This window comes from Apteryx rowi, unplaced genomic scaffold (assembly GCF_003343035.1).
Source record: "Apteryx rowi isolate R43461 unplaced genomic scaffold, aptRow1 scaffold_637, whole genome shotgun sequence".
NCBI lineage: Eukaryota > Metazoa > Chordata > Aves > Apterygiformes > Apterygidae > Apteryx > Apteryx rowi.
The window spans coordinates 445,490-466,240 of record NW_020450913.1 but is presented as its reverse complement, the minus strand read 5'-3'; the positions used below and the strand labels follow the sequence as shown (position 1 = coordinate 466,240).

At 38.5% G+C, this 20,751-nt stretch overlaps 1 protein-coding gene across 22 annotated transcripts in view; it reads right to left on the bottom strand.

The window, feature by feature from the left end:
• The window catches only part of INVS (inversin), a 116,459-nt gene that overhangs the window by 4,606 nt on the left and 91,102 nt on the right, over positions 1-20,751 (bottom strand). For 19 of the 22 annotated variants that reach the window (XR_003256405.1, XR_003256406.1, XM_026084328.1 and 16 more), the window contains 4 exons: positions 20,025-20,237; positions 10,754-11,055; positions 6,989-7,802; positions 527-756 (listed from right to left, as the gene is read on the bottom strand). Coding sequence is in view for 20 of the 22 variants with exons in the window: in XM_026084328.1 (XP_025940113.1) it covers positions 527-756; positions 6,989-7,802; positions 10,754-11,055; positions 20,025-20,237 (1,559 nt within the window). In the remaining 2 variants the exon portion in view is untranslated. Of the gene's footprint in view, positions 1-526; positions 757-1,213; positions 1,306-6,988; positions 7,803-10,753; positions 11,056-20,024; positions 20,238-20,751 lie in introns of those variants that run through there. The other 3 variants (XM_026084342.1, XM_026084341.1, XM_026084331.1) reach the window with 3 other exon arrangements.

Genomic DNA, 20,751 nt, shown 5'->3' with positions numbered 1-20,751 from the left:
TTATTTTTTTTTAATCCTTTTTGACTAGCTAAACTACAGAGCCATGATAGAAATGACCTACCACCTTTTAAAATACTGATGGAGTAGGGATGTGCTAGCTATATGTAATCTACACTGTAATGGAACTTAAGTTTTAAAAATGTTTTTCCTCTATTATTTCTCCAAGATGCATTCCTTTGTACAGTGCATATTCAGGCATTCTGCAAAGCAGGGCAGTACTATCATAAAAAGATAATAATCTTTTTAAAAAAACGAAGACATCTTCCAATAAGAACAGCTGTCTTCAAACAAAAAAGGTATTAAAACTGAACAAGAACATACTCTTAAAATTATTTTAAAAAATCAAAATACCAGAAAGTTGTAAACAACGCTTACAAATCCTTAACAATTAACAAATAGTTTACATCCTTAACAATTAGGTAAGATGATACCTCCAGAAGAATCCAAAATACAGGCAATGCTGTTTGTTAGTTATAAAAATAAAAGCGTAATTCTTAAAACTAAAATAGAGTGAAGACAGAATTACCATATATCTGCTTAAGGATGGACTGCTTGCTTGTTTTTATGGCTGAACTGGCTTTGTTTGTAGATTTTAGATTTTTGCATGAAGAATCTGATTTCAGAGGGCTATGGCTCAGCTGTTTCTTCCAAGCAACCTGAATGAAGAAGGCAGCTGTCTCTTGTCTCCATTTGTCTTCATCTTTGCACTGCCGCTTAGCCCTAAGGAGCTGAAACAACTCCTGTCTTAGCTGGTAACTAGAGAGCAGAAAAGAGAAAAGCACTTGTTTTACGTGACCTGTTTTAACTTCAGTGTTTTCCATGCATCAATTCACATGGCAAATTACATGAATAACTGGGAAAACAGAACTCCCCCTGACGTGCTAAGTCATTTGTATGAGAAATGTTTGCTCAGAAGACAAAGACCTGGGTTCAATTCTAGATGCATCTGTTAATTTCACACAGTTATTACAGATTTGGCATTACAAGTAACAAAAGTTACAGTACTGCAACATCAGCCTATCTGCTGCTTTGTAATACAGAAAATCTGGAAGAGACAAAAACGATATATATATTTATGATATAATATTTATGATTATATTTATGATAAACCTAAGCAGCTTTCCACCCACTCTCTGAAGATTCTCCCCTACCTTGGTTTCAGTAGTCTCTCTGTTTTCACTATTTCCCCTTCCCTTCAATTGCTCCCTGACTTCCAGCCTTGCTACTGCTGCTATGGTCTTGCATGCATTCACAGTCCCGTTCCCAGTGACAACTGTAGACTACATGACCTTCCCACTTCAGTGGCTAATGGCACCAGCAAAAAAGTTGCATTTTTTTCTTGAATTAGATATTAGTATTTTGTAAAATATTGGCATTTCACACTCACAAATCAATTAACTGGCCTACTAATTAATTCTGAATCTCCCCAGTACGACCCTGTCACAAAGAAACATTAAGTAACACTTGTAAAATATTAATTATAAGTGTTTGGTAACAGGCCAAAACACATTGATCACCATTCTGCCCTGGCATTCATAAAGACTTCTACTGGATGTCTCAATAAAGGGAGTAAGAAAGAAGGAAGAATGAGGTGATTTTGTTCTGCTAGTGCATCTGCAACAAGTTGTAAATTAAAACAGACGACAACACAACCAGGCACAAATTGTTTGAATATATATATGATAAGCCAATGAACTAGATAGATAATTCAAACAAAACAGCTGTCAAATATAGAAAATGAGTACATAAAAGCATTATAGAATGCCCAATGGACATGCTCAGTTGAAGCACCAATAATTTTAAACTTTCAATAAGTTTTACCTCTGTAAAATTTGCTGTCTGAGACAAATGTATTTAATCTTAATTTTGTAGAGTTTCAGAATTCAGGCATATATTGTTATACAGTTCATTGAAGTATGTAACAAATGTGGGGAGCAACCATATCTTACCAATAAATGTTTGTAGTGGCCTACGAGATGTGAAGCACTGTATGAATTTAGAATAGGAATATTTTAGGAGATGATAGAACAAAAATGATCCAATTTTGTTAAATAACAAGTCACTTTTAGAACTTTTCAATGAGGTATGAGAGGAAGAGAAAGTGAAGGGGCAGGTAACTACTGTGACTGGCTAGCATAACTTTTGCAAAGAATGGGACATGTGACTATCCCTACAGGAAAAAAAAATGGGGAACTGTTATAGCTGAACAGAAAAGAATACTAAGCTATTCTGTTGGACTTCATTTCACCTTTGCACCCAGTAGTTTTTTGCAACAAGAAAACAACTGTGAGCCTCTGAAACAGAGAAGTAAGCAGTTATCTTTAGATTGTGTGCACATTTTTCCACTAAGATCTTCCTGTAACTGATCAGTCAGATTCTAGTGAGAAAGAAAAAAGGGGAGTTTGATGCTCTGTGAATCTGGTATCCCACCTTAACAAAATATCCAATGCTCAGTCAACAAAACTACTGCACATAAAAGAAACATGCAGTGTATATGCAGAAGAGGAAGTGCCAGAACTAGCAAATGGTACTTTTGGATTCATTGGCACAGAGGCTCTGAGAGATACTGCTGGTAAGGTATGTACATAGAAGCAATGGACTGAAAATGCTTGATGCCAGCTGCAGACCAACAGCAACCAACTTATTTCCTGCTTTTGTCAACTCACTGCTGGCCCTAGAGACTGGTACCGGCCTCAGTGCCCCAGATGAGAGCAAGTTAGACACAGGCACTGTAAGCCTCGGTGAGCAGGATAAGCAATTAACCTTTGGCAAGCCACACACCTTAAAATACACTTTTCAGGACTATATTTTTAAAGTTTGTGGACTGTGGGAATTGGAACATTTTTTCTGAGAAAGGGAAGTTTAATATACTTAGTAGACCAGTACCATAGTGATGGCAATACAGAGTGGTAGAGAGGATTAATAGTTTATAGCTCACAATAGCCTTCAATAAGCTTTCAATGATTCAATAATTTCAATGAGTAGATTATCACTACAAAATTTGCAGAGTGAGACAAATGTATTTAATCCTAGTTTAGAGAAATGCCAGGACTCAAGCATAGGCTACCACATGTTTCATTAATGTGTAATTCTTCCATTACTGTCTACAGGTACATGCTATTTACCAGTGCAAGCCTGGACCCAACAAAAGACAAACACAGGACTGAGTGGGACCCAGAGCCATATGTTAGGTACCTATTTAGTAACAATAATTAGCCATATAGTGCATGGACAGAGTTAGGCATTTCAGAGACAGCATCAGAACAACAGCATTCAGAGCAGGGAGTCAGCACGAACAGCTGCCCGGTGGGAGCTAGCTGGAAATGCTAACCCTGACTTCTTGGCAGGCAGGTTCATCTGACTTGGGATACACATCCCAAAATACCACAACATCTCATTTGAGGTATATGTAAACTCTCCTTTAAAGAAAGAGGCAAAACTCTTTTCTTTTAAAAAATAAACTTTGCCACTACCATGGTTATAACTTTGAAATAAGGAGTAGGAAATATGGTCCAGTTTCACAGCTCTCATCATCCATGTGGGTTTCAAAACACCCAGACAATAAAGTTCTTGTTCAGTTTGAACCACAAGCCAAAAAGACAGCAGAATTCATGGGCCTGAGAGAGAGAACCTAAGAAGGGAGCATATGACTCTTCTTAGCAATTTGATGCCCTCACCTCAGATACTGTCACTGCTCCACAAACTATTTTCTGTGTTATACATTCAAATACTCATTGAAATAAATGCATTATAATATTGCTGCACACTTTATGAAYGCCTTCATCAAAGCTCTGGGAATAAACTTTGCACAGACATAAGAAATGAAAGTACAGGAACTGTAGAACTAATCTCTGTTGCAATCTTGCAGAATTTATTATCTTCCTAACTATTCTATACAATATTTGTGAGTTTTTCAGACAGTACAAATATATTTATCTTTCTTCATTAATTCTTTAAAAAACAAATGTAATTTAAACAATCTTTAATTTCCATGTTTTGCACAGTGTTGTGAATAAGTGAGTAACTTCACCTACTGCCAAGCAACCAGTCTATACATAGAACTTTGTGCATTTCATGCTTAGATAACACATACTACTATTTTAACAGGTGGATAGAATAGAAAGAAATGTATAACACAGCCGAAACTTCAAATGGAATGCAAAGTCTTCTACACAGGTAGCTGGCCCAATATACCTGAAAATCCCAATTAAATTAAATTAAATCCAAATTCTTGTGAGGAAATTTGCACAAGCACTCACTATACATCTTTACACTTTAACTGAAAGGTATACTCTGCTCTTACTCCTTTGTGAGGATTCAGTGATAACTAAGTAAAAAGTGGAAAGAGAGCTGATGGCAGATGTTGATCGCTGGGAAAAATAAGTGATTTCTTTGCCTTGCTATTTACTGTGGGTTTGAGGAATAGTCATAAACAGCAAAAGGAAGCCAAAGATAAAAGTACCGAAATAAGTGATACTGCACCAAAAAAAGTGGAAATTTTCAAAAAAGGGGCTCTAAAATGAATTAAACACATCACATTCCAAGATTTTAACTTTTCACTAGAATAGGAATGTACTCACAAAAACCAGTGTAACTTTTACATTCCARAAACAATAAAGAGATAAATGAAATATTACAGGACTGTAAATTCAGCCTCATACTGGGAAATTATTTAGAGTGATCAGTGAAAAAGCACAGTAAAAGAGCAGCAAAAGGAGCAAACAGAAGAATTTGCTGAGCCAGCATGAATGTTCAAATGGTCACATTTAAGTTTAGGAACAAAAGAATAGCCAGCTTGGACCATGGGCCATCTGGTCTGGTATGTCATCTCTCTAGGAATGGCCAGCCTTTGCTGTTTTAGAGAAAGGCAAAACTTCTTCATGCTTCCTAAGTTAACTGTACAAAGTAAAGTAATGTGTGAAATACTGGTTCTCAAACTCCGCAAACAAGCTAGTAATACTTGTCTCTTAGCTACCTGGCATTTTGTGCAACAGGGAACCCAGATAACACTCCACTGTGCAAAATTAGTAACACAGTGGACCTTCGAAGCCAGGAAACAGCACTCCAAGTAGGCAGCACAACCTCATGCCTCTTTACTGTCTTGCACAGATATGCATACTAAGGCCACAAGATCTTTTCTTTTCAATATGGCATGTTTGTACAGCTGCGCTCTCTTAACCTTGAGCCATGGCCTTGCTTGACTAGGCCTAGAGGATGTGTTATTAGAGATACAAATAAATATACCGAAATGTGCAATGTGTAGATGTATAAGAGGTATGAAAAGGCATTCTGGTAGCAACAGAAAGATGCTAATGTCTGTCCCTACCTTCCGTGCGGAAGCGGAGAGAACATAAGAATGTTCAGGGCCTGCATCAAAAAAAACCTCAGCAAAGTTTACAGGAGATGAGGGGGAAACAATAAGGAAGCAGAGCCTCACATCAACCTTTCCTGCAAGGAGGTGCCTCCAACCCTCCACCTTTCTGTGTTTAGGAGAGGGCCAAGCTAGACTAAATTTCCTAAATTTTCTGGACAGATCTCTCTCTCCCTCCATGTGCCATGAACTAGAATCAGGGCAGTGGTTGAACAACCCTCTTGTGGCTGGATGAGATGACAAAGAGAGCAGACCCCAATCCCTCTGCTGCTGAGCACTCCCCTTTGCTCTCTGCTGTGGCAGAGAGGGTCGCTGGTTGGATGCAGATGCTGGAAAGACAGATAATGCTTTGCTGCTAGCACAGCAAGGGGAAGAAAGAGCCCCTCTGAAATTTTCCACAGGGGAACCAGAGCTTCCATTTGTTATTTATAGCAGGATGGATTAGTCTGACCAGGGGAATGGAGGTCTACCTGGCAAATCAGCATTTATTCTGCAGGCAGCTGGGCACTCAGGCCGGCCTCTGCAGTTGCAGGAGTTCTGCAGGTTGTTCAGGGACTAGTACAAAGGAAGCTACTTTTGTCCACATGCTCTCATGCATCTGCCAGCTGCCCCCTTTGATTCAAATTGCTTGAGGGAACACATTTTGCATTACTACTATACTGTGCTACACCATTTGGTGTGATGTTGGAGCCCTCAAAGGAACATCCCCGTTAATTTTTCTTTAACTGAACACTAAGAAATATTAAAACATTAGTATAATAGAAATACAAAATTGCTAAACTAGTGAGACACCTGGAAAGATAAGTTATTAGTAAAAATCAGTAATTTATAATTTTCTGCAACTGAAGAAAATTTCAATAAAAAGTAGGAAATAAGAATTACATTATGTATTATGTCCTTCACCTACAGCTGCCATATTCTTGCTGTCAAGCTTGATAAGAAATTAAATATTAAGGAGTACAAGTATCAGGAAATACTGTATTTCTGAGGTGAAAATTCATGCACTTGTGAAAGTGCAACAATGTTGTGGAAAGCAAACACTGGGAGACCTCACTCCTTCCTGTCTGCTTGTTCTGTACAGCAGTCATTCCTGCTGTATAAAGTTACTCAGGTTAGTTTCAAGTCTTGGCAATAAGCTCCATCCAAGCCTCCAAACATATTGTGGTTTGGTTATCCAGTTAAAAGTCAAGGCAGAATACAGTTTAAAGGTGTGTCAGTAAATGGTGGTGAATGGTCTGTTACAAAAATCTGTGCTGAAAACCCTTAAATTCCTACATGTATGTAAGTTTGCAAACAAACAGGACAGCAGTGAACTCGAGGCTCATCCATATCTTGATCTGCTTTCTGTAAAGAAATATCAATGCTTGAAATAGAATTTTAATAACTTCTCCAATTATTACAAGTCATCACTTACCTCATACTTTTTATGAACTTACTAATGTAATTCTAGGCAACTGGTACACCCTTCCACTTGTTTGGTGAAAGATTATTAAATTCCTGATTTATCACTGAATAACGTTATAAGTAGAAGGACCAAATGAAGCACACTGCCAACAAGTCTAATGTAATTTACATCTAATAGCATCTCACTCTTCTCTAGCTACTAAACAGTCTTACCTTCTCCATGTCCTCTGTATAACAGTAGCAGCATGGTTCTTCTTCCGAAAAAGTTCTTTTCTTGTTCTTTCTTTTTCTATTACTTGCATTCGAATCTCTAAAGGGATTTGTTCAATATTCATACTTTGCCATGTGACAGAAGAACATAATTGATCATCTACATTCCTGGACCCAATTATGTCTGTTTTTTCCAAGTTCAAACTGTCATCAGAAACAGAATGTGCGGATGGATTTCTTGGCACATTTCTTGTAGATTCTGCCGCAGTAGACAATAAAGGACAGGTCTTTTTTGCTAATTCATTATTTCCTACATTGTTAGTTTGTTCTACAGCATGCACACYGTCATTTCTGGTGCTTACAAATACCATTTTGGCACTTCCTGGTCTACTAGAGCCAGCTGGTGAACATCTCTCATCATTTACCTCTTTATTTCTTGATTTCTGATGATGCCTTTTGCCTTTTGAAACAGTTTCATGATGCCTTGAATTTCTTGCAATTCCACCAGTACAACTGGCATTGCACAAGAACACAGCAGTTCCTTCACAATGGTCCCCGTTACCAGATGAAGACTGACCTTGAACTCTTGATTTTTCCCCAACGCTAGTGATTGTACAAGCAGAAGTATGCTTTCTGCTCCCATGAGCAAAGGCATCATTTTCTTTAATGGTGTAGTCATTATGCTTTTCTCCATCCAGCTCTGTAGCAGCTGCGACTTGATGTTTCATTTCACTTTTTCTTCCCTCATTTTCTTTGCCACAATGGAAATGGATACAAGTTGACTTGCTTTTGGTGTGTTTTCTCAATAATTCTTTAGCTAGAGAAATAGAAACAAACATTGAGTCACTGATCCAGCAAAACAGACCTTATTTCTCTAGCTCTTTTTTTTTTGCTCGGTTATCTTTGAGGCACACTAGGATTTACTTAAATGCAAAAAATGTATGAGCAGAAAGACTCAAAAGAGCATAGACCCAAACATCTTCATTTGCTTACCATTCTACAAATATTTCTCTCACACACTGAGTCAGATACCTAAAAAAAAGTTCACATGGAGAAACTATGTCTTCACCTACACTGGTTTTCTCCAAAGAAACTAGCTCACCACATGGCAAAAGGATGCAGTCCTATTAACATGCCTGCATGCTTGACCGACACAGTATAATAGACTGTCATTGCTTCAAGCTTATTTGCTAAACTTCTGCTCTATCCACACTGTATTCTGGTGCATAATGACCTCTTTTTAGATGTATAGTGTAATCCGCTGACCCAGGAAGCCCAGCGCACTTGGTTTCTCAGTACTTTCCTTGACATTCTAAATCAAACTATAAAGTCCTTTACATTTTTCCCTTGCTGCAAGTTTTCTTTTTCCAGTTTCCAGGTCCAGGGGGACAGTAAGTCATATGTGATAACTTCTTCTAAGCATTCTGATGATAACGACTTGGAAGCCACACTGGAGTGCAAACCTGAAAATCTCCAACTACCATGTACAATCTCTATTTTGTTAGAAAGCTGACAAGAGAATGAGAATATAGGACAGAGAGGGACCAACTGTAACATGCAGACAGAGTGGAAGAAGAGGAAAAGAAGAAGAAGAAGAGGAAAAGAAGAAGAAGAAAGAAAAAGGAAAAGAAAAAAAGAAAAAGGAAAAGAAAAAAAAAGGAAAAGGAAAGGGAAAAGGAAAAGGAAAAGGAAAAGAAGAAAGAAAAAGAAAGAAAAGAAAAAGAAGAAAAAAGAGAAAAGAGAAAGAAGAGAAAGAAGGAGGAGGAAGAAGGAGGAGGAAGAAGGAAGAAGGAAAAGACATCTTTAGAAGATGAAGACATGTTCTAATGTATTTTCTGAAGAACCTTGTGTCAATAGTCTCGTTTTCTTCATGCTCAACACTCAAGGAGAAGAAGAACTATACGCAATAGTAGAGAATTATCTATTTAAAATTCAATTCCATCCTTTGTAGAAATTACATTCTTCTTTTAAAGAGAAGTTAAAAATCAGAAAATCTCCAGGCAATAACACACATGATTTGAAAATTTTCTCTTTTAAAACCATCAACATTAAAAAATCATTCTGGCATAGCTATTTCAGAAAAATTCCCACTTCAGGGAAGCCTTTAATCCAAAGACCAAGCTATGTCCTGCTGGCATTTACTGCTGGTTTGAATTTCCTGTCTACAGTGAAGTATAGTATAGACAACTGAACATAAATGTGGTTCTCAAACATAAGCATCAATATTAGAGTCCTCCGTGGAAAATCTGGCCAGTTCAATCTTGATTTCTGTTATCAGTTTGACCATGTAGTCCCATGTTTCCCATGTAACTACCTCCTACCTCATCTTTAGGTATTTTCTCAGTGCAAGACAATTATGATTGTCCCAAGAAATGTGGGAGTCTGAGTGTGATACAAAGAGGATTCCACTGGTATAGCCAATGAAAGATTTTGGCTAAAGAATGGATAACTGGAGTGAGTAAAAGAAAAGGCTGCTCACTCCTCCTTTATAATTTCTTTGTCCTCCTCGTTCTCTTTTCTCCCTTTCATTGCTCTAATCCTCCCCACATCTTTATTTCTCTTTTTCCTTTTCTCCTTACTTATCAATTTCCCCTCATTATGATCACTACAATTATTCAACCTTCATTTGGCCACCACTGTTTCTGATTATTCTTAATGTTTTTTCTTAATGTTTATTCTTAGTGTTTTACTTTGCCAGCTATATATTTTAATTAGCATAATGTTATTTAATACATATGCAGATAAAGCTTGCTAGTATTTTTAACATCTCTAGTATAGGTTTGGCTAAGATATATGTCTTCTTTTACTGCAACAATATAGTCAAGTATTCTGTTTTAACAAGACATTTTCATGTAAAAGGTAAAGAAATCTGAGCACAATGATTCAGCAGAAATAGCTCTCTGACTTTCCTTTCTTTTGGATTAATATAATTTTTCAATTTTGTAGAATTTCCAAATGAATTAGCATTAATTTTACATCTGAGATACCTTGAAGGAGTTCTTGCAACTTCCCTTAAGTAAACTATTTATTCAATTTTTACTTCTAATGATAACAAAGACATTTTAACATGACCGGGTTTGAAAGATTTGAGCTGCGGGCTCCCATTAATTGGCTCATACCAGAACTGATTGAAATATTATTTAAACATATATGTTACAAAACTAACACTGGAGTGGTCAACACACTGATACAAACTGATGATGCATTTACAGATGGAGAGAGTAAAAGGGCATAGCAGGGCAAGAAAAGTAACTAACAGAAGGAGCTTAGATAAACTGATTCATAGTACAATTTCTATAAAAAGTCTCACTTCTCAAAAAGTATCCTGGAGGGTTCTCAACAAGAGACAACAAAAGACAGACCATAGGAGGACCCTATCATAGAGAATGAAGCTGCCTGAACAGGTCCCTCTGTATGCTGGAGATGTCACTCTGCACAATTTTAACCTATTTGTTGAAAAGGAGGAGTTACAATTTCTCAGCTAACACTCAGGAATCCCACAGATAGGTCAAACATCTTTAAGCTCCTCTCCTCCAAACGGAGCATCTAACAGAACAACTCCAAACAACCTGTCCTATATTTACAGATGTTATATATACTGGTATTTTTGACTATTGAAATTGACAGCATAAAAGAATACATATCTAACTTTAGCCTGTATGAATAGCTTAAATAATGAAAGAACAAGAAATGATGGAAAAGAGTATACACAAAACATCCCCAGACATCCACTAAATAGATCAGTGGGACAATTAAACGATTACAAACCTTGCCTGATTTTATGACCTTCACTCTGAGGCTCTGTAGACAGGCAACTCTCCTTTGGTGTCCTTTTGCTGTGATAAGCCTTAAGTGAACCTCCACTGTTTCTCCCTGCTTGGGCTTGAGAAGTATTGCAGGAGGGAGGTCTCTTACTCCGCATATCACTTTGTTTCTTAGGTAACTGCATGACATTGGTGGTCTTCTCTTGATTTCCAAAATTCTGTTGTACTCGAAACCTATTTTGTTCCAAGTTCTGCATTCCTTTCTGCAACTTGGCTTCTTTTCTCTTACTTTCTTCTTCACGTTTCCTGTAATTGAAGTCAATATATTTACAATAACTCTAAAGACAAAATCTTAGGAGCATGTATCTGACTTGAACACATTCATCTCTAGAAACCTGACAGAGCCACAATAAAAGCTTGGCTATGGCATCTTTATAATGAAAAAGGGGCACATATTACATTCAAGTGCCCTAGTGTGATCAAAAATAACAGCTGACTTGGAGCTACAGCTTAATGAAGGTTAAATCTTTATAGGCCAGGTTCCCATTCATTTTGAAGCAGTTTAATAAACTGATTTTAAAACGCTCCCTTATTTGAAACAATTAAACTTTTAGCTTTTTTATAAAAATAGAAAAAAAAAATCTCTCTTCTGACAAATTTTAGTGTTTGAATCAAAGGAGAAAGAAGTTCCAGTGAAAGGATTCAAAAAGGTGTGATAAGACAGGATACAGGATCCTAATTACTATATTTTTAAGTAACAATGAACAATAATATAGGTAATCATGAAATGCGCTGTATTTACTTGAAAATAGGTTAGAAAACTTCATGAAAGACATGTCATCTCTACTAAAAAATTTTTCTCATACTTACTATGTAATACTTAATACAAACAATTCTAAACTAGCCTTAAAACAGCTACTGTTTATTGCTGGTATAATTTTATCATTGACAGATATATATTTTTTTTTTACATAAACTGATTACACATTATACAAATGATAAATACTGAAAACATGATAAGTGAATTAAGAAACTGTGTGCATAAATGTTGCCATTACAGTTATGATATTTTGGTCTTTAAAAATGAAAAAAAAGTCATGTATTTCTTCAATAAGGTAGATATAAGAGAGAAATTTGGACAAGTAAGAAGGGTACATATGTTGAAAAAAGTTATGTAGATTATTTTGAAATACAATGAGATGTGATTATATTTTATTTTTTAAACTCTTTTTCCTGAAAAGCAGAATAAACCCAATAAGAAGTAGCAAACATTACCTACCTACCTATCATTGAATTTGTTTTGATAAATTAAGCTCCAGTTATAAAATAAAGTGTCACTTTTTCTGTTAGAATGGACAGGTGGTAAATGTTGTAATGCGTAGCTGCCTGATATTTTAACTTGCTTCCGGATGGATTTATGTGAAGTCCTAATCAATATATCCTTCCAGTTCAAAGCTGAACCATTAAGAAAGGCTCTTTACTTATGTTCCACCAGTTTTTCACCCATCTAATCACAGGTTAATCCAACCTACATTTCTCTACTTTGCTAATGAGAATGAGTGAGTATGAAAACTTCAGGCAAATCTTAACACCACCATGGTTTCTCCATGGCCACAAAACTTGTTATTCTATCACAGAAGGAAATTGGACTGGTTTGATGTAATTTGTCCTTAGCAAATTCATGCCAGCCATTGCTTCTTGCTTTGTTATATTCCAGATACTTAGAAGTAATTTCTTTGATTACTTGTTCCAGTATTATTCTTTGAATTGGAGTTGAATGGTCTACAGATTCTTTCTTTTCCCCTTTGGAAAGGCAGATACTGTTTGCTCATTTCAAGCATTCTGCAAGTCCCACCTATCCTCAGAAAGTTTTTAAAGGTAACCACTTTAAGATTTTATCAGCCAGTTTTCTGAATTTCCCAGGATAAATTTTACCAGGCTAAGCTGATCTGAAAACATCTCACTGATCCAATTAGTCTCTAAACAGTTTTGCTGGTGTGAATCCTGTTTGTTATTTGATGCCCTTTGACACATTTAACGAAGACTGGAAAAAAAAAGATATAGAACACTTCAGTCGTCTTAGCATCATTAGTGGACCAAATCTTTCTTTGCCGTTCTTTTTACAGCGCATACTTTTACAATGTTTTCTTGTGTTACTTTATATCCCTTGCTAGCTGCTCTTATTTTGCACCTCACCTTGTTTAATTTTATCTTTGTATGTTAGTATTAGCCTCATTTTTAGTATTGTACCAAATTCCCACTACACGCTTTCATTTTTCAGGCTGTTGAAAAGCTTGTTATTTAGACAAACTTGTTTCTTGCTATTCTTCCTGTATTTTCTCTGAACTTAAGCCTTACTAGCAGTTTTTTGAAGGAACTCATGATCTACTACATTCTCTTGCTGCTAGAAACACTTTCTAAATTTACTGAAAGCTGTTTTATTGAACTGTTTTATTTTCTTGATGTTCTCCTCTTCCTAAATATCATGCCATATTTACTCTTTGCCACTTTCATCCAAGTCACCTTTCATTATCAACTAGTTTCCTCCAACTGGTCAGAAGCAAATCCAGAAGATTTAGTAAAAACAGAGAAGTATGGATTTTGGAACTTATTCTGGGGGTCGTGAGGGAGGTGAACTAGTGATTAAAGAGTTCTGCAGCCCTTTCAGACCCCAGTATATTGGATCTCAGTTTCCTCTGTATAGGCTTTAAACCTTTTAATACGGCCTTCCTAAGGACCTGCATGCAGACTGAGAGACTGTTTTTGAAATGTCTCCTCACAGATGGCTTCTGTGCCACCGTCCTAAAGCAGTGCTTCTGTCCTGCCAGGTTCTCCACCCTATTTAACCTGTTAATTACCAGCTACTTTCAATCCAGGTGGGGAAGCACCTGTTATACTAACCCATTTATGGCTATTAAAATGTTTAAAACTAATGTATCCCTCTTCCAAAAGATCACAGGATCATAAAATAATTCAGATTGGAAAGGAACCTAAGAAGTCATAAAGTCCAACCTTCTGCTCAGCAAAGGGGGATAATCACTTCACTCTGTCAACTGGCTATGCTCCTGTTAATGCACCCCAGGATACTGTTCACCATATTTGCTGCCAGGACGTGGCTSATGTCCAGCTTGCTGTCCACAGGCTCTCCAAGTGCTTTTCTGCAGAGCGGCTCCCTGCTGCTCAGCCCCCAGCCTGCATCATTGCTGGGGTTCTTTATTCATAGGTGCAGGACCTTGTATTTGTCCTTGCTGAATTTCCTAAGGTTCCTGTTAGCCCACATTTCCAGCCTGTCAAGCCCCCTCTGGATGGCAGCCCTGCCCTAGGGTCAGGGTGCCCCCAGCTGGTGCCCCCAGTTTGATGTCATCTGCAAACTTTATGAGAATGCACTCTGCTGCCTCCTCAAGGTCATTGATAAAGATGTTCAGCAGGACAGGTCGTGGGACAGATCCCTGAAGTAATATGTTCCTACAGGCATGCAGGCACAGTATGACCCATTAGCTACTATCCTCTCAGCTCCATCATCCAAGTCATTTTTTACCCATCTAGTTGTCCGTGCAGCCAGACTGTGATGTCCTAACTTGGATACAAGAATACATGGGAGACTGTGTCGAAAGCCGAGTTAAATGACATCTGCCGATCTTTCTTCTTTCACAAATCCAGTCATTTTATCATCAAAGGCAATCAGATTAGTCAGACAGGATTTACCCTTGGTAAATCCATGCTGACTGTTCCCAGTCACCTCCTTCCCCTTCATGTGCCCAGAAGCATGCTCCAGGATGACTCGTTCCATGAATTTCCCAGGGACTGAAGTGAAGCCGACCGGCCTGCAGTTCCCCAGAATGTTCTTTTGGCCTTCTTTGAAGCTRGGTGCAAGATTTGCTTTCCTCCARTCATTGGGACCTTCCCTGATCTCCGTGACCTTTCCAAGATGACTGAGAGTGGCCTTGTAAGGTCATCAGCCGGTTCTCTCAGCACCCTTAGATGCGGCCCATCTGGTCCCATAGACTTGTATGGGTCAAGTTCTCTCAAACAATCCCCAACTTAAGTCTCTTCCATTGCTGGTAGTTCCCCTCCTCCTTGAACCCTTTCTCTAAGCACAGAGACCTGGGAAACCTTGCTGATGAAGACCAGATCCAGCTAGGCATCTCCTCTGGTTGTGCCACCAAGAAATCATCCCTGACACCCTCGAGAAATCTTCTTGACTACTTGTCCCTCCTGCCATATTTTTCCTTCCAGCAGATGTCAGGGTGCTTGAAGTCCCCCATTAGAATTAGCATCTGTGATCCAGAGACATTCTCAGATTGTTCAGCAAAGACTACATCCATTTCCTCACCCAACTCCACATTCTGTAAAAAACCCCTACAACATTGTCACCCCTACTGGCCTTGCCTCTGATCCTAACCCACAAGCTACCAACCAGACTGTCATCCATTCCATAGAAGCGCTCCACGTATGTGATCTACTCCTTTACACAGAGGACAATCCCCCCCACTGTTTTCACTGCATGTCTTTTCTGACAAGCTTGTATCTGTCCAGCATTCCATTCCAAATTCCAGCATTGCAGTCATGTGAGCCATCCCACTATGTCTCTGGTATTCCAATGATGTCATAATTCTGTTACCACATGTAGACTTCTAATTCCTTATTTCTCAGGCTGCCTGCATTTGTACATACACTTCAGGTGGGCCCCCTTCCACCCTCTGTTATTGTTCTCAAGGTCTCAACACCCAGCATCCTTTGCTTTCCAACCCACTCCACCACTTCCTCACTTGACTGAGTGGTTATCTCCCCCCCGTGATTCCTAGTTTAAAGCTTTCCTCCGCGAGTTGGTCAGCCTGTTGGCAAAGACGCTTTTGCACCACTTTGTCAGTTGGATCCTGTCTCTTCACCAGCAGTCTCCGATTCTCATAGAGGGTCTCATGGTTGTAAAAGTCAAACCCCTGTCATTAATAGCAGATGCACATCCAGGTGTGGATCTGCAGAATCTGTCTGCTCCTTTACAAGCTTCCCCTTCATGAGCAGGATCAAGGAGATCACCAGTCTGGAATCTCCATGCCCTTCACCCTCATCCCCAGAGTGACATACTCTTGATACACTCAAGGTCTCCCTTGGCAGAATCACTGGTACCAACATGGATGAGCAGCAGAGAGTAATAGTCCAGTGGCCCAACAAGCCTTGGTAGTCACTTCAGAACATGCCAGATCTGAGTCCCTGGCAAGCAACAACATACCTAGATAACAAGACAGGCTGGCAGATGGTGGCCTCCATCCTCTGAAGCAGGTAGCCTCCATTATAATCACTCACTACTTCCTCTTGGCTCCAATGCATAGTTCACACTTGGCTGGTTCTGATGCCTCCCCAGACATGGCTCCCCCTCATCTGCTACAAGGGCACTGAACCTATTCAGCAGCTGCAGATCTGCAAGTGGAAAGGGAGCCTTCCTCCTGTTGGCTTTTCTCTGTTCATTCTCTTTTCCATTCTGAGCAAAACCTCTTCTCTTTTATGGCTTTTCCACACTTGAGGTGGTGTTCCTTTCAAATATTTAATACACTGCTGGTCCCCATAAGTCTACACACTTTGCAAGTAACAGCACATCAGACTATGTAAATAGTGTGGAATGTGTTTGTTGAATTAAGAAAAAAAGAAAAACCCCACTACCACCAACAAAACCCCACAAAACAACAAACCCCCCCCTTCCTCCTGCAAAACAACAAAAAAACTCTCAGCTAACAGCTTATTTCTTTTGGGGGGCACTGCTGGCTCCCTAAAAAAACCTGAAAACAATAATCTTGTTTGTAGAAAGGAGTTATACCCTTTTTGCTTCTTGTTCAATGACATGATAGTGGTGTGTGGTGTGTTGGCCTAGACCAATTTTTATTTTATTAAATACCATTTCTTTGGTATAGGTTTGTTCAACATGGGAAAATACTTTTGTCTACAAGTATTTCACAGACATTGAAAACAGTGACTTTATCAGATGATAATACAGGTAACAGGATGATGATTACCTTTTCTTTTAAAGCATAAACTAATTCAAAACATTCAGATTTAGGGACGATTTATATAAGTGAGATTCTTTAAATTAACATATTACAAAGCAAGTTTTAAATACATACACTGAAATCTGTTTTTTTTTTCAGTCTAGTTCAGCATCATTCAGGATTACCATATAATGTCTACTTTTATCTGGACAGCAGATTTTTTAAAATCAGTAGGGATATTAGCTGTTTGTATGTAGGAATACTCTAGCCAAGTTCAACTGTAGAATGCACAGATGGGTATGCAGAATGGTGACAACTTAATGTCCCCTCCAGTTTATGACAGATTATAAAATTGCCATTAAATAAAATTTGTTATGTGACAACTTGATTTGCTTGTACATTCCAGTTGTATTTTAATTCTGTTTTTATGGTATTTGGTATACAGACTTTGTTTCTATGGTTTTCAAACAAATCAACAGCACCTAAAACAGTAAGTTTTAGAATGTACATTAGAAACTCACAGAGGGAAATGATGATGAAAACACACCAACATGTCCATGATGCAATCCCTTTTCATTAAATTTTCTACATGGGTTCTCACAGATTCAGATTCTTCTAAAAATGACTGTCATAACAAAGAAGAAAATTACCTCATTTGGTAAAGTTAGTTGTCATGACAGAGCAAGAAGCAGAGTATTTAAAATTAAAAAGGTGAAATATGTAAGATGTTCAGGTATATACATAAGATATTTCAGATATTTTCAAAGGCAGCTTCTCCATCTGGCATCTACTGGATCATCTACTGACTTCAGCAGAAAATGTAAATATCAGGAGGGCTGCAAATTACAATTTTAGGATCTAGAGGCACGAGCAATTTTTCTTACTGGGCATTAACGATTATTAATCAGTATAGTAATAGCATTCAAACTCAAAGAAGGCCAGACTGGCCAGTTATGCATAGCATCAACTAAAGAATATGAAGTATAGCAGATTGCAGCTGACTCTGTCTACGATACAGGGATACGACAACAACAAAAACCTGTAATTCCAGTAATTATGTTCTGTGTTAATTCTGTGTTAACCTCTACAGAAATGATCACAGGATCACAGAATGATTGAGGTTGGAAGGGACCTCTGGAGATCATCTTGTCCAACCCCCCTGCTCAAGCAAGTTGAGCCGGTTGCCCAGAACCCTGTCCAGACTGCTTCTGAATATCTCCAAGGATGGAGACTACGCAACATCGCTGGGCAACCTGTTCCAGTGCTCTGTCACTCTCACGATAAAGAAGTTTTTCCTCATGTTCAGATGGAACTTCCCGTGTTTCAGTTTGTGCCCCTTGCCTCTCGTCCTGTCACTGGGTACCACAGAAAAGAGTCTGGCCCCATCTCATATACACCCTCCCTTCAGATACTTATACATGTTGATAAGATTCCTCCCCACCCACCCAAGGCTTTTCTTCCCCAGGCTCAACAGTCCCAGCTCTCTCAGCCTTTTCTCACATGAGGGAAGTCTCGTATGAGCTCCAGTCCCTTCATCATCTTAGTAGCCCTTTGCTGGCCTCACTCCAGTAGCTCCATGTCTCTCTTGTATTGGGGAGCACAGCACTGAACACAGTACTTCAGATGTGGCCTCACCAGGGCCGACTGGCAGGGAAGGATTACCTCCCTCAACCTGCTGGCAATGCTCTTCTAATGCAGACCAGAATACCATTGGCTGCCTTTGCGCAAGGGCACATTGCTGGCTCATGGTCAGCTTGTTGTCCACCAGGACTCCCAGGTCTTTCTCTGCAGGGCTGCTTTACAGCAGGTCGGTCCCCAGCCAATATTGGTGCATGGGGTTATTTCTCCCCAGGTGCAGGACTCTGCAMTTCCYTTTATTGAACTTCAGGAGGTTCCTCTCTCCCCATCTCTCCAGCTTGTTGAAGTCCCTCTGAATGGCAGCACAGCCCTCTGGTGTATCAGCCACTTCTCCCAGGTTTGGATCATCAGCAAACTTGCTGAGGGTGTACTCTGTGCCTTCATCGAGGTCACTGATGAAGAAGTTAAATGGGACTGGACCCAGTACTGACCCCTGGGTGACACCGCTAGGTAGAGGCCTCCAACTAGACGTTGTGCCACTAATCACAACCCTCTGAGCTCTGCCATTCAGCCAATTTTCAGTCCACCTCACTGTCTGCTCCTCTAGCCCGTACTTCCTCAGCTTTTTATGTTAGGGGAGACAGTGTCAAAAACCTTACTGAAGTCAAGGTAGACAACATCCGCTGCTCTCCCCCCACCAACCAAGCCAGTCATTCCATCAGAGAAGGCTATCAGATTGGTTAAGCATGATTTCCCTTTTGTGAATCCATGCTGACTACTCCTCATCACCTTCTTGCCCTTCATGGGCTTGGAGATGGGGTCCAGGATGAGCTGCTCCATCACCTTTCCAGGAATACTACACAATCATGCAGCAATCTTTTCAGATTATGTTTTTCATTCCAGAATCAGATTTCTTCAAGTGCTAATTCATTCTTTTTTCATAATACGAACCTTAAGGATAGAGTCCAAGCAAGGAAAGTATTTTAAGATTATTTATGTACCTTCTGATCATATAATTTCACCACTTTGCTTCCATTACCTCAATTATATAGGGCAGAAGCTCTATATATCTTCATTTCTAACAAATAATTACTTGAATTGCGTAAGTTCATTATCTATAATTTAATATAATGATTTCATGGTAACTCTCTAATTCAAGAGCAGAAAATCTAACTGCAATATATGATACTGCCGAGACAGAACTTTCAAACAAAATCCAAAAGGTTTAGTTTGGTAGAAAAACACAACCTCCCCTTTAAAATAAAGCTAGTTAAGCCTTATCAAACTGTGCTCTTTTATCTCATTTATCTTCTTCATTTAATTATTAATTTTTTTTAAAAACTGATATCACAGATTCACTAGGCCAATAATTACTTTCATTCCCTTGGAGTTATAAATATTTTCCAACCCTTTTTATCATCATTCAAAATATCAGCTAAATTCATGGATGGTAATATACTAGTTTCTCAGCCTTTTGTATTTTGCCTTGTTCTTGTAGATTATATAAGGCTTGTTATTTAATTTGGGATTATCTGCAAAATAAATCCCATTTATGGTCTTCTGGATAAAATTCCATTATATGCTTGGTACAGTTTCATGAATTTTACTAAGAGGAACAATAAGTGATGATGAGAAAGATAAAATTATACACTGATATATACAAACGTATGACAAATGTATATTTTGTTACAGTAGATTTCAAGTCTTCAGACTTACTTGGCAGCTGCATCTTTTCTCAGCTGTTCATGTTTCATTAAAAGATTCTTCCTCTCTTGAAAAGCTTTTCTAACTTTGTATCCTTTGTAGACAGCCTGAATTTTGAAAGCAGCAATGTCCTGTATGGCAGCTATAGACAGAGCCCCATGTTCTAACATGAATTGAATCACCTCATGGTGTTCACCAAGTAAGGCATAATCAAGGGGAGTATATCTAAAAAAAGAACACAACAGTTATCACTGAATGAGATTCCTAATCATAATGTGCATTTACTTTAGAACATCCACCCTCATTTCATAATAAGGCAACTTCTAGTATGAAAACTGCTTAAACACTGTTTTCAGTAGGCCATTTTTGTCTTTTTTTAAATATTATTTTTCTGTCTTACTCATCTAAACATCATGACTATATTTAAGGCATATTTTAGTCCCCTAATATGGAGTACKGGGGTCTAGACACTATGCAATAATGGATGAAAATCCTCCAAAGCCCTATCCATACAAGTAACTTCTTTAAGCAAGCAAAGTTATTAAGGTTCTCATATAGAAATATCATCTAAATAAAAAGCAAGTAAAAATGTTTTTTGTGTTATTTTCATATGCATTTAACTTCTTCCATGTGGGCGCCAATGACACCAAGGGCAAACTGCAGACCATCAAGCAGGATTTCAGAGCTCTGGGGATGGTGGTCAAGGGTCTGGGAGCCCAGGTCATCTTCTCCTCAATCC